Source organism: Asparagus officinalis, chromosome 7 (assembly GCF_001876935.1).
Source record: "Asparagus officinalis chromosome 7, Aspof.V1, whole genome shotgun sequence".
Taxonomy (NCBI): domain Eukaryota; kingdom Viridiplantae; phylum Streptophyta; class Magnoliopsida; order Asparagales; family Asparagaceae; genus Asparagus; species Asparagus officinalis.
The window spans coordinates 144,673,607-144,688,431 of NC_033800.1; the positions used below are offsets into that span (position 1 = coordinate 144,673,607).

The 14,825-nt window shown below is 38.3% G+C and overlaps 1 protein-coding gene across 1 annotated transcript; it reads left to right on the forward strand.

The window, feature by feature from the left end:
* On the forward strand, nucleotides 8,602-14,611 carry LOC109848581 (calmodulin-like). Its single transcript, XM_020418152.1, has 3 exons — nucleotides 8,602-8,726; nucleotides 11,631-11,788; nucleotides 14,522-14,611. The coding sequence occupies exons 1-3, from the start codon at nucleotides 8,651-8,653 to the stop codon at nucleotides 14,609-14,611; spliced, it is 324 nt and encodes a 107-aa protein (XP_020273741.1). The 5' UTR covers nucleotides 8,602-8,650.

Consider the following 14,825-nt stretch of genomic DNA (forward strand, 5'->3'; position numbering starts at 1 on the left):
ATTTGAGTCATCCCTCACTTTACAGGTGTCGGCTGGCTACTGGAGGGGAAGTCACTTCAACTCTGGAGAGGATGTCTTCGTATTTTCTGAAAAGCGATTGAGAGCGTGGCAGAAGGCATGCTGGCATGCTGAATCATCCCTCGCCTTATAGGTGTCGGCCGGCAACTGGAGGGGAAGTCACTTCATTATGAGAGCGTGTCTCCGTATTTTCTAGGAAGTGATTGAGCTGACAAGTCATGGAGACCTATCAGGTCAAAATCTGGATAAGGCTTGTCCGAGGTGGACTGAGATGTTGACATATGCTCTGGGAGAGAGGCTTGAGACTGGGGTCGAGTTCTTAACTTAGTCGGCAGCAGGAGATGTCCTCCTAGTCGTTTCTGAGAATTACCCAGCGAGTGGTCGAGTGCCCTAAGTAGGGTCATCCTCGATGATAGGGTCGACTGATCACGTCATTCTTGTCGACATGAAAGAATGTCGACGTGTCCGACTGGTCGGAATGTCATCTTATCCTAGCCAAGAACCGTCTCTTGAGTCAATATAGAGATGCCGACTCATCTGGGATGTTAGGATCTCTCGTGCCGACCAAGATTGCCTTTCGTGTCGACACCAGAGTGTCGGCTTGATGAGTCGACGGGGCCAATGCCTCTGTGATTGCGACTTGGATTTATTCCCGATAAGGTACCAAGGTTTGTAATTAGCCATGATGGTTGAGTTGCACTGGAGGATTCAACCATATGTCGTGCTTTGGATTTACCTTGATAAAGTATCAATGACTTGTAATTAGCCATGATGGTCGAGTTGTACTGGAGGATTCGACCATATGTCGTGTATTGGATTTACCTTGATAAAGTACCAATGACTTGTAATTCGACTGAGTAATCAAATGCCTAGAACTCTTGAGAGTTAACTAGGTCTTTCCTTCCCCTAAGGTCGAGAGACGACTGTGGGAGTCGGCCAAAGGATTGAGTTTATTCTGCTAGGACTCTTATTGTATCATTTTGCAAATATATGTATCTTGGGTGAGTGAATACCATAACAGACGTGATATATTTTACGTGGTCCGTACTAAATTGTTTCACTGCTATTAATAATTATAGTTGTAAAAAAGGAAGAGGGAAAAGAAACTCCAATAACATGCACATATTGAATATAAATAGTAACGATAATCTCTTGGGGTTACCTATGGCGGTAAATTGCAACTTTAATTATAGCTGTTCACAATAAAAGTCAAAAAAAATTATTTCAAACTAATGACATACAACTGCCACTTTAAATTATCAAATTTTACAATTAAACCAAGTAATTATAATTTCAGTTGTATTCAATAACATTTACATGAGACATTTCTAATGAAGACAACTGCAATTCTCTTTCAAGATAAAATAAATTATTTTTTTGACCCTAAATTGCTAGACAAATTACTAGTCAAATGAGGAATTTCTTTTATTAACAATCAAATTTAGTTAGAACACGCTATATATTTTGAAAAAAACGAAATGCTCACATTTCAATCGCCTTTACAACTAACCCATTGCCTAGTTGCATTTTAATAACCGCACAAGATATTGTTTTTTGGAAAAATTGTTTCCAAACCCCAAATTTTAAAAATCAGTGTGACACAGCCCCTCCTACTTTTACCTATGTGCTGTACCTCTCAATTTTTGAAAAGTTTGTACCCCTCCAGCTCACCTCTCCCCAAGTTTCAATGCATTTTACATCAAAGTCCTAACTTTATCCTCAACAACCTTCCTTCTTTCTTCTTCTCCTCCTCCACTCCCCCTTTGCCCCCTCCCTCAACCCTCTCCTCTTCTCCTCCTCCTCCTCTCCGATCCTGTGGCGAGGCCGGCTCTCTCTCCCGTGCTGGGATACACCGCGTGTTGGGGGTTTCTAATGACCGCCGACGACATCGCCGACGACTCCACCGTCGTTTTTAGATACGGACATCAACGACGACATCGACGACGAAGACACCTCCCCGGCAACGAAGCCGCCAACTCCCCAACCCACTCCAGATCCAACTCCTATAAGCACACAACAGCCTCTTCCTCTATCCAAGCCAAGTCCGACCAACCGTAGCCCCAACCTCGCTGATTTATCACCACCAACACAATACTCTTCGCCCAAATGCACGCCACATGTTCGACCTAATGACTGAACACCACGCCCAACCCTTGCACCTCCCAATCTTTGAAATGTCACATCAGCCTTCAGCCGACGCTCAGCCTCAAACGTTACACCACCCACATCATGTTACGAAGCCTCCCTACCACAATGGTGCACCACCTACACTGTAAAGTTTGACGCAAAGGTGGCAACCGTCAGGTCGGCGATGGTGAACGAGTTGAATGAGATGGGGGCGACGATGCTATTCATTGCGGCTGAGAAGGGGTATTTGGATATTGTGGTGGAGTTATTAAGGTACACGTATAGAGAGAGTTTGACGAGGAGGAATGAGTTGGGGTTTGATTTAGTTGATTGTCAAAATAATTGAGAGGGGATGTGTTTGTTTTTGTGCGTGTGAGTTTGTTTGTGCCACAATTGTTGTAGGATTTTGGTGTGTGTGTGTGTGTGTGTGTGTGTGTGTGTGTGTGTGTGCGTGTGTGTGAATTGTTGAAATTTATCTACTATCCAACTTAGTGAAGAAAATGGCGATGAGGATGAAGTCAAAGGGCGGTAGATAAGACTTATTGGGTTATTGGGTTTCGGATCTGTGTCGGATGGTATATCGAACTCGGAGATGGTCGATGATCGACAGTAGAGGGTAGGGCCCGCCGCTAGAGCAGGATAGTTGGAGGGATGAGGAGGGGCAAAGGGAAGAGCGATGGCAGTGGAGGTGGATGTGAAACACTTTTGTAACGAACCGATCGCCACAACCGAGTAACTTGCAATGAACCGATCGCCGATTAATATGAGTTGCGGATGTGAAACACTTTTGTATGTATGAATTGAAATACTTTTGAGTGTATGTAATAGCTAAATACTTTTGTATGTATGTAGTAGCTGTGTATATGAACTGAAATACTTTTGTAGGGATGCGAACTATAATGCAAATGTGATATAAAATTGATGCACAAATTTATCCTATTAACTATTGAAATACTTATATATGTCATTAACTATTGAAATACTTTTGTTAGCTTGTTAAGTTACTATGTTAGATTGTTAAGTTACACAGGTAACATGCTAATTTTTCTTAGTAACTTGTTAAGTTACACAGATAACATGTTAACTTTCGTAGGTAGATTGTTAAGCTACACATATAACATGTTAACTTTTGCAGTTAGATTGTTAAGTTACACAAATAACTTGTTAACTTTCTTTGTTAACTTGTTAAATTATACATATAACATTGTTTTCAGCGAAAGTTGGTTTTGTTATGGAATTCATTATATCTTCGGTCGATTACAATAAATTCAAAAGAAATAGTCTTTTTATAAGACCTCTTTTACACAACAAAATGAAAACTACAACTTCTTAGAAACAAACGCAGGATCGTTGTTTGGATCGCTGCTTGCGTGGGATCTTTGCCTGTGCCGGGAGCGCTTTGACTCGTGGACCACCAAATCACAGATTCTGATTGAACCGTGAGGGGTTTAATGATTCTTCCTTCGTTTATCGAAGTAAGAATTTGAAGCGAATATCTTATCGATGTAAGATGTTCACTCTTCCAAAGATCAAGTCTGAGCTTAGATCTCTAGGACTCGCTAGAAGCTTCTTGAGGATGTTTGTGAAGAAGGAAGACTCTCTCTCTTGCTCTAATTCACCAAAACTCAAGGCTCTCTGCTCTAATCTCTCTGGAAAATGCTCAGCCCCTGTCAATGATGGCTATAGGGGGGTATTTATAGCCTCCTTAGACGATAACTGAAGAAATAGCCGATCAATGACTATCCCTTTGACCGCGACACCCCGGACTGCAGCGGCTATTGGCGCGGCAGCATGGACTGCAGCGCACGTCAGCACACGTTCTATTTCTGATACGCCGCCACGTAGACTTCACATAATCATCACATAACTGCTTCGTAACCGCTGTAGCATCCCCTATAGTAGCCGCGGCACCATGGATTGCCGCGCCCAAGCCGCGGCACTATGAACTGCCGCGTCTTAGCCGCGGCACTATGAGCTGCCGCGCTGTAGCCGCGGCACCATGAACTGCCGCGCCCACACGCTGTAGTTTGCATTGTTCTGTGAATTCACATTGTTTTGTGTTGATTCACAGATCCTTTTGCTTCCTTTGGGCTTGTATGATCTCCCATGACTTAGATACTGATGTTTATCACCTTCTCTTTGTCTTGAGTGATATTTGGATGTCTGTAAGCATTTTTGACGTCTACAAACATGTTAACTTTTGCAGTTAGATTGTTAAGTTACACAGATAATATGTTAACTTTCCTTGGTAGCTTGTTAAGTTACACAGATAACATGGTAACTTTATTTATTAGCTTGTTAAGCTACTTAGATAAAATAAGTATATGCGCACCCACAAAAAATATGAACATTGAGGATTTATATATGTCAATAGTTGTGTATATTTGTCCTATGAACTATTAAAAAACTTATTTATGTCATTAGTTGTGTCTATGAACGTTGAGGATTTACCTGTTAACTATAATCTATACAAACTATAATCTATACATAAATTATAGTTAACATGTTAACCATATCTGGGGTGTAATGTGATACAACTACATAACTACTTTATAGGTTGACATATACTTATGGTTAACATGTTAACTTATGGATTAAGAGTTTAACAGGATATTTATTATAGTTAACAAATTACATGTAAGAGTTAACAGCAAATCAACTATAGTTAACATGTAATGGATTATAGTTAACCTCATTCTGCTGTGCGTAAGTATATACAAGATCAGGTTAACTTGCTATATATTATAGTTAACAGGTAAATCCTCAACGTTCATATACACAGCTAATGATATAAATAAGTATTTCAATAGTTAATAGAACAAATATACACAGTTATTGACATATATAAAATTTCAACGTTCACATTTTTTGTAGGTGGGCATATACTTATGTTATCGTGTAACTTGACAAGCTACCAAGGAAAGTTAACATGTTATCTGTGTTGTTTGGTGGAAAATTTACAGTAAAAAGAAATGAAGGAAAATTGACTTGTATTCCTTTAATCTCAATTACAATTGGATTTCCTGATTACAAAAGAGAGGAGAACGATCTGGATTCTCCCCTTTGTTTAATTCTGGGTTCTTTACGGTGGCGATGAGATGCCTCCCTCGAATGCTCGTGTTGAGTTTGCTTCTCGTTGACGATCCGAACGTCTTGATTCACTGGAATATAGTCTTCTCCTCACGATTTGACGTTGTGGAGAACTTGCAAAACAAGTTTTAGAACTCTAGACGAGCTGATAACTCTGAACGAGTTTGAAACTCAATGACAGAGTTGATTTAATCGAAATCGATTTATAGCCAAGGATGAAGGCTCTCTGTTGTCGAAGTTGAAGATGATCTTCATTGAAGGATGATGCCGATCTCCTCAAAAGCTCGCCCAAGGATCTCTCCCGTTGCTGCTAAGCCGAAGGGTCAATCCGAGCCAAGAAGTTCTAATTTTTAACTCAGTTGAGTTTCTTCTTATTTATAGGGGATTAAGGGGGTGTAACAGTCCCTTAAATCACTCCTAAGTAGGGTGTAACCGCCCCCAAATCGTGGGAAACAGTTTTGGAACTGTTCAAGAGTTTAAGGGGTGCAATCTCTCCTAAAATCTTTCCATAATAGGATGTAACCAACCCCATTAAGTAAAGATACAGTTTTAAAACCGTATAGGTTCTGTTCGAACCAGTCAAACACAACAAACGCAGGTCTGACCCCCGCGTTTTGATGTTGCAACTCAGGTCTGACTTCGACGTTTTGATGTTGACACGCGGGGAGGACCTCAGTGTTTTGGTGTTGAAACACATGGAGGACCTCCGCGTTTTGTTCTGGGAATTTGGAACGCGGCCACGAGCTATGCGTTTTGAATCTGGGACGCATAGGTGAGCTCCGCGTCTGAATTTGAAGAAACCGTCAATTTGTAGTCTCTTTTGCTAGAGCGTTACAAAGATCACCATCTTGTAATCTTCATCTTGGCTCCTTAAAAATATGAGAGTCGTTAAATTGTAACTCGCGATGTTGATTGTGAAGGCTGTTGATTAGAGCTTTCATTGGTTATCGTGAAGGTCGTCAGATTATAACCTTCATTGATCTATGTGAAAATCTTCAAATTGTAACCTTCTGGAAGTCGTCAGATTGTAACCTCCATCATCGGCATTTGATGGGGATCAATTATATATTGTGATTTTTAGACAACCTACATGTGTAGCTTAACAATATAACTGTGAAAGTTAACATGTTACCTGTGTAACATAACAAGTTAACAAAGAAAGATAACAAGTTATTTGTGTAACTTAACAATCTAACTGTGAAAGTTAATATGTTATCTGTGTAACTTAACAAGCTACCAAGAAAAATTAACATGTTATCTGTGTAACTTAACAAGTTAAAAAAACAGTTAACATGTTATCTGTGTAGCTTAACAATCTACCTGTGGAAGTTAACATGTTATATGTATAACTTAACAAGCTACCAAGAAAAGTTAACATGTGTAACTTAACAATCAAACAGAGTAACTTAACAAGCTAACAAAAGTATTTCAATAGTTAATGACATATATAAATATTTCAATAGTTAATAGGATAAATTTGTGCATCAATTTTATATCACATTTGCATTATAGTTCACATCCCTACAAAAGTACTTCAGTTCATATACACAGCTACTACATACATACAAAAGTATTTAGCTATTACATACACCCAAAAGTATTTCAGTTCATACATACAAAAGTGTTTCACATCCGCAACTCATATTAATCGGCGATCGGTTCGTTGCAAGTTGCTCGGTTGTGGCGATCAATTAATGATATATACAAGTATTTCAATAGTTAATAGGACAAATTTGTGCATCAATTTTATATCACATTTGCATTATAGTTCACATCCCTACAAAAGTACTTCAGTTCATATACACAGCTACTACATACATACAAAAGTATTTAGCTATTACATACACCCAAAAGTATTTTAGTTCATACATACAAAAGTATTTCACATCCGTAACTCATATTAATCGGCGATTGGTTCGTTGCAAGTTGCTCAGTTGTGATGATCGGTTCGTTACAAAAGTGTTTCACATCCGCCTCCACTGTCGTCGCTCCTTCCTTTGCCCCCCCATCCCTCCAACTATCCTGCTCCAGCGGCGGGCCCTACCCTCTACTGTTGATCGTCAGCCATCTCCGAGTCCGATATACCATTCGACACAGATCCGAAACCCAATAACCCGATAAGCCTTATTTACTGCCCTTTGACTTCATCCTCATCGTCATTTTTTTCCACTAAGTTGGATAGTAGATAAAATTCAACAATTCACACACACACACACACGTACACCAAAATCCTACAACAATTGCGGCACAAACAAACTCACACACACAAAAACAAACACATCCTCTCCCAATTATTTTGACGATCAACCAAATCAAACCCCAACCCATTCCTCCTTGCCAAGCTCTCTCCATACGTGTACCTCAACAACTCCACCACAATATCCAAATACCCCTTCTCCGCCGTAATGAATAGCGTCGTATCCCCTATCTCATTCAACTCGTTCACCATCGCCGACCTGATGGTCGCCACCTTTGCGTCAAACTCTACAGTGTAGGTGGTGCACCATTGGGGTATGGAGGCTTCGTAACACGATGTGAGTGGTGTAACGTTGGAGGCGGAGCGTCGGCTGAAGGCTGATATGACATTTCAAAGATTGGAAGGTGCAAGGGTTGGACGTGGTGTTCAGTCATTAGGTCGAACATGTGGCGTGCATTTGGGCGGAGTGTATTGTGGTGGCGGTGATAAATCAGCGAGGTTGGGGCTGAGGTTAGCCGAACTTGGCTTGGATAGGGGAAGGGGCTGATGTGTGCTTATAGGAGTTGGATCTGGAGTGGGTTAGGGAGTTGGCGGCTTCATTGCTAGGGAGGCGTCTTCGTCGTCGATGTCGTCGTTGATGTCCGTAGCTGAGAACGACAACGAAGTCGTCAGCAATGTTGTCGTCGGCCATTAGAAAAACCCCAACAAGCGGTAGATCTCGACGCGGGAGAGGGAGTCGACGTCGCCACAGGATCGGAGAGGAGGAGGAGTAGAGGAGGAGGGAGTTGATGGAGGGGGCAAATGAAGAGTGGAGGAGGAGAAAAAGAAGAAAAAGGAAGGTTGTTGAGGGTAAAATTGGGATTTTGATATAAAATACATTGAAACTTGGGGAGAGGTGAGCTGGAGGGGCTGGGTATAAATTTTTTAAAAATTGAGGGGTGCAACACATAGGTAAAAATAGGAGGGCTGGGTCACACCGATTTTTAAAATTTGGGGGTTGGAGGTAATTTTCTCTTATTTTTTTTAAACACGTCAACGGCGAAACAGCTGAGAAATAACTGTCAAGTTAATAGCCGCCAGATCAACACAAGCTCACCGGATCGCGCCACGTGTCTCTAAAGTCCTGGCCCACAGAAGCAAAAAGCCTATAAAACTGCGGCGACCGCTATTTTCCTCATTATTTCACAAGGAGCGAATCGTGTTGAAGAAGCTCGAGCAATGGCGGAAAAGCTAACCGAGGAGCAGATCTCTGAGTTCAAGGAGGCCTTCAGCCTCTTCGACAAAGACGGCGATGGTACCAAATCTCAATCTCTCTCCCTCCCTCTCTCTCTCTCTCATTGTGAGCCCTAGGTTTAGATCGCTCTGCTTTAATCAAGGAATCGACGAGTTAGATGAATGATTTTCCTCTGATTTCCCTCTATTTTGAAGGAGATGTAGGATTTTGTGGATTTTTGGTGTATTGATCTCGTGTTTGCGTTCTTCTTGCTGTTTGCTGTGCTGTTGGAACCCTTGATCATTCTTTAGATTTTTTTTTTCTTTATTCAAGAAATCGAGTAGTTTCAGTGTTTCATGAATGATCGGTTGCATGAATGATCATTCTTGAGATTAGATTTTTATTTTTTTATTCAAGAAATCGAGTAGTTTCAGTGTTTCATGAACGATCGGTTGCATGAATGATCATTCTTGAGATTTTTTTCTTGAATTTTTTCTAGAAATCCAGTAGTTTCGCGAAAACCTTTTGATTTTTTTCCCGATTAGTTCATTTCTTTCATTTGCCCTAATTTGAATTTAGTGGAAGAATTTATTACGTTTTGTTGTTTTGATCTTGTGTTTGTGTTTGTAATGGTGTTAAATCTTGTTGTTAGAAGCATAGATCTCAATTCCTAGGGTTTTCATCTTTAAGGATGAAAGCAGTTCTGAGATCTTATATCCTTGAGCTGTTTACCTAATTTTTTTTTTTCGTTTTTACTTACCTGCGTGTTGTTTTGCGTTTGGACTTCGCTCCAAACCCTAGATCTGAATTTTTAGGGCAATCAGAGTTGATATTTTGTAACTTTTAGGGGGGATCTGAGCTGAATCCCTTGGGTTAAACAATCCACTTGTGATTTGTTAGATATTATCGAGTCAATAATTTTAATCACACTTAGTTGAATGCTTAATATCAAGTGGAAATGATTCTATTAAATTGCTGGAAATTTTTGGAGTTTAGTTTCTTAAAAATGAGCAGGTCATGTTCTTTTTATTGATTGGATATATTTTTTATTATTATTTTAGATCAGATCCTTAGTTCATTATATCCTTAATTTGTCAAATGGTCTGTAGCTCCTCGTGAATGATCTGTAGCCCCTTTTGTTTTATATGGACTTGGATATCTCTACCTTTTTAGACTATGACACAATAATAACATCTGGATTAGTACATAGACATGTGATAGGAAAGTAGAGTATGTTTTGTTTTGGTCCGAGATATTTCTTTCATTGGGATAATATGGCTCCTAAAATGTTTTTGTATTTATTATACAAGGTATGTTAGTTTGTAAAGAAAGTGGGGGGCCATATGTTAGGGATCTCTTTAAGTAATTGGAAGTATTCTAGGTCATATCTTTTCATGAAAGAGACTGTGGGTCCAAATGGCGTTTAGGTTGAATTATTATGAAATATGAATTATTTCCTATTAAACATTTGCCTATTAAACACATTTCTAGTAACCAGAGAAAGTTACTTTGTGTAGAAATTCCTGTAGAGATTAGTTTGACGTTTAGGTTGAATTATTATGAAATATGAATTATTTCCTATTAAACATTTGCCTTTCGTCCTCAAGTGCCTTTTGTTTCTAGTAACCAGAGAAAGTTACTTCATCTAAATTTTATAATCTTTTACTATGCTATTTACATGCATTTTTAACAAACAGACGACCTTTTCCTGCAATCATTATTTGCTCTGAAAGCTTTCAATAAAATAATTATGTAAGCTTTCAATAAAATAATTATGTAAATGTCAACTCAAAGCTATTGTTACAAGTAGGAGGAGAAAATGTTTCTGGGTTTGGTTCTGGAAAGATTTGATTGGAATATTGAGTCATGACTCACCTATGTTTTTTGTTGAATAGTATGACGTGACACTGCTATCTATGTTTGTCACAACCTTCTGTTATAAGTTCTGTCTTCATAATATGTTGCAGGGCTGTACATTGTTTATAGATCACTACTTATCATAGTTTTCTGCTATAAATTGTAGGTTTTTTGGATACATTAATACATAGGAAAATGCACATGTGATGGATGCAAAAAATTCCCCCCAAAAAAACCACATTTCTAGAATAACATAAGCCAGTAGTGTTTATCAAGGTGCCATTCTATATCAGAATGCGATTAGAACTTTAATTCTGATTTCATGGGATTTCTTTTAAGTTAAACTGAAATTCAATTTGATTGATTGATCATGATAATTATAGAAATGATTCGCTTGAATTGGTTATAATATAGAATTAATTGCTTCTAACTAGATTAGAACATATGCAGAAAACCAAGATCTAATTCTTTTGAGCTTAAGCTAATATGGTTATGTTGTTGCAATTTTCTTGCATTTTCATATCTGTGGCAAAATAAAACACATTTCCTGAGTATTTATTATCATGTTTTGGTTGAAATTTTTTCTTAAAATTGGAATTCTTTATTAGTTTCAGATGTTATTTGCCATCTGATGTAGGACGTTAAAAACAAAATGTTTCTTACTATTTTGAGTATGTGACTTCATCTATGTCTACAAAATATGACGTGACACTTAATCACTTATTTAACTGAGGAAAACCTAAGTCACCTCAAGTTTGACCTGATTTATCTTCCTTTTTTTAAATCATAAACAATTTTTAAAGATATGTTTTAGTTGCTGATTACTTTCTAAGGTATTTTGAGTTGTATAATATTGGTTAGCTGTGCTTTTTATATGGTAATTGTACTTCTGAAGAAATTTTCTTTTTTTGGAGGTTTTGTCAGTTTAAGTTTATCTTATATACTGGAGTTTTATGAATAAAATAGAAGCCACTTCTTATTCGGTAGTTAAAATGTGACTCTAGTTGGTTGATGTTTATTCTGAAAACACCTTCATTTCCATTGTAGTGTGTAGACCTGTTTTTATATGTAAGTCCTGCAATTTTTACATCCTCTTATTCTCTTGTTACTATGCTTTTCATGTTTCAGGATGCATTACCACCAAGGAATTGGGTACTGTGATGAGATCCTTAGGTCAAAACCCTACTGAAGCTGAACTGCGGGATATGATAGATGAGGTTGATGCTGATCGAAATGGGACAATTGATTTTTCAGAGTTCTTGAATCTGATGGCTCGAAAAATGAAAGTGAGAGCATTTTCAGTGTCTAAGTTTCTGTTGTTGATATATAATTTGAGTCATGTCTTTTAGTTGTTCCTTACTATATTTCTAGTTTTAGCAGACAACTCTAATATAAATGTAGAGAGCCAGAAAAAAGTACTTGTCAACCATTTCTCTGCTTTGCACACTTGAGCAAACATTAGGGTTTTTTCTTCTTCTTTTTCTTCATATATTCCTTATTTTTTAAAAAGTGATAACTTCTGCATAACATCATCTCAGTGAATTCTGCCGTCTATTTGAGAAATTAGGAATCAGGAACATGCTTTTAGATATGAGGTCTAAAGTATTTATTGTCTAGTTCATATTGATATAGGTCACAATTTTTGCAGATATTATATTATGAAATTATGAAATTTTTTCTATTCTATTTGATTTTGAGTTCATTAAAGATATAAAATCTTGAAATTTTGTGAACATAGAATAGAATTTTCTGAAGTTTTCTGCAGCAGCTTTTGAAATACATGGTTAATTTGGAGACACTGTCATTAGCAAGGTCTGGTATACTTTTCTGTTTTAACTTTATATCGCCTTCTATTCTCTTGATATCTGCTTGAAGCCTTGAATTGCAAATTGACTCTTCAGGCTTCTGTTAGTTATTGTCATTATTTTCAGATCATAGCAACTGATCTCACTAAAGTTGGTGTCAAAAGCATATGCATAGACCATGAAACCTCATCTTAGGTGGAAATTACAGCTCTTGCATGACCCGCCATTAGCATGCATGTTTCATGGTTTTGCACTTCTCAGTATTAGTCTCAGGAACTTGGTGTTCTTTATCAGGATCATACATCTATGTTGAAGTTACAGTTTTGGTTTTTGGTATGCATCTAAATTATCGAACGTTGTGGAATTATCTCCTGCCTTTTAATCTGTTGCAAATTAAGTGTCTTTACTGGATGTTTCAATCGTAAAAACATGCAACATAATTTCACAGCAATCGTCTGAAATGACATGCACATTTAAAGCATATCTCAATGGAAAACCTAGTGGAGGTGGATCCTTCTATGCTCTAAATCTTAGTAACGCATTCAAACAAACCTGTTTTAACAAATCCATTTTGTTTTATGCCGTGGAAGCGTTTTGAGTGAATTTTCTCATTTGCATGCATGATGCATCAGTACAACTCAAGCCATGTGCAAAAAACTGTGATGAGCGCTTAATTTAAAATAGTAGATCACGGTAGCTGTTTGTTGGTTTCTTTGTAGAGTAGTAGACATCATTTCCTCAAATTTTAACATTGGTTTGTAGACTTGTAGACATTGTTTTCTCAATGTTTCTACAAACCACATAGCCTCCTCCCTCTCTTTCTCTCTCATGCTTACACAGAGACAAAAGGACACAAACATGCAAATTCACATTTCAGTCTAGCTACTCATTGTGATTGCTTCAATGAGTTCATTCCCCCAGGCTTTCTACGGTATGAAATATGAAAATTAGTCTGTCTCCTTTTTGTCTCATCTGACATAAGGATATTGATGCTCACGAAGGACTTTTGTCACACACTCTATTTCTCTCTCATAATATAGTTGAAGGTTCTTGGAAATTTTGCTTTATTTATGTAGTATGTTGATGTTCGCACAGGATAATTTACCGCCTGTACAAGATTATGGTTGTGCACTCACTTAATAGGATAGTTGTTGGTTTCTTCAACATTTGTTTTTTGTGTGTGGTTATGTTGATGTTCATAGAGGACTTTGTTGCCAATTGTACATGATTATGTTTGTGCCTGCTCTTGCTTATGCACTTTGCAATTTCTCATAGATGACATCAGCATGACTTCATCACATCTGCAAAGCTTTTATCCTTAAGTGCTATATTCTCTATCCTTTCCGAGAGGTGCATGTGCATAATGCTCTTGTACAATAATATACTTGCAACTATTATCCCTTTTGAAAATATTCCCGACTTGCTATGTTACCTCGGTATTCTGTCATGAAACTGCACCCGTTCCCAATACGTACCGGACACTGGCACAAGTCAGCCACTCTTTGGACGCTCCTTGAGTATATGCATACATTTATTCACACAGCACTCTATTACATAATTCATGTTTTAATTTAAAACACTCATACTCTTCTTAGACACATATCCAATACCTCTATGCTTCATATTCACTTTGTGAAACTTGTGGACATGAGCTGGGTTCTTTTCAGCCCATATTCGGTTCAAAACTATGATTTCAATTGGGTATCTACACTGAAAGCAAGTCACGTTCTTGTGCCCTACTTCCATAACTGCACCCACACCCGTACCCACACCTGCTGTGCAACGTGGACTTGAGATCCCTGGTTCATGTGGCTTTCCCAGGAAATATGTAGCTCATTTTTCTGGGTACCTCCTTTGACATGATAAATCATGAAATCCCTAAATTGTCTTATGCTTCACCACTTGGTTTCCCGTTTGTAACTTGAAGTCTTAAATGCCTGCCCTTGACACTGTTAGGGGAGTATTCTGAAAATTTCAAAAAATCATGGCAGTATGGTTTTAAGGTTTATTGTAGTATAATAATGGAAAATTGGAGAAGGTTTCTTGCAATGCAACTTAGCCCGCATAGGAACAGGCATGGTGATATCCTCGTCTATATTTGACTTGCCATGGTATGTTTCCTGTCTTTGATAAATCATATCAGGACATATATTCAGGTAACAGATTTTGCTTTATGCTATTGGTTAACTGTTTGAGTTTTCATACGCATCACAGGACACTGATTCTGAGGAGGAACTCAGGGAGGCTTTCAAGGTTTTCGACAAGGACCAAAATGGTTTCATCTCTGCTGCAGAGGTAAAGTGACTCTTCAGACGATTGTATTTGAAATGCTGAAGTTGGTGGGTAACCCGATGTGATGTATCATCCTCTGTCTGTATCTGACCAAGTTGTGTGTTGAAACTGATGCGCAGCTCCGCCATGTGATGACAAACCTCGGGGAGAAGCTGACCGATGAAGAAGTGCAAGAGATGATAAGGGAGGCTGACATAGATGGTGATGGACAGGTGAACTACGAAGA

Coding starts and splice junctions, on each gene's coding strand:
- LOC109848581 (XM_020418152.1), top strand. CDS start 8,651: ATGGCGGAAAAGCTAACCGAGGAGCAGATCTCTGAGTTCAAGGAGGCC. Junction 8,727..11,630: donor CTTCGACAAAGACGGCGATG/GTACCAAATCTC, acceptor TTCATGTTTCAG/GATGCATTACCACCAAGGAA. Junction 11,789..14,521: donor TGATGGCTCGAAAAATGAAA/GTGAGAGCATTT, acceptor TACGCATCACAG/GACACTGATTCTGAGGAGGA.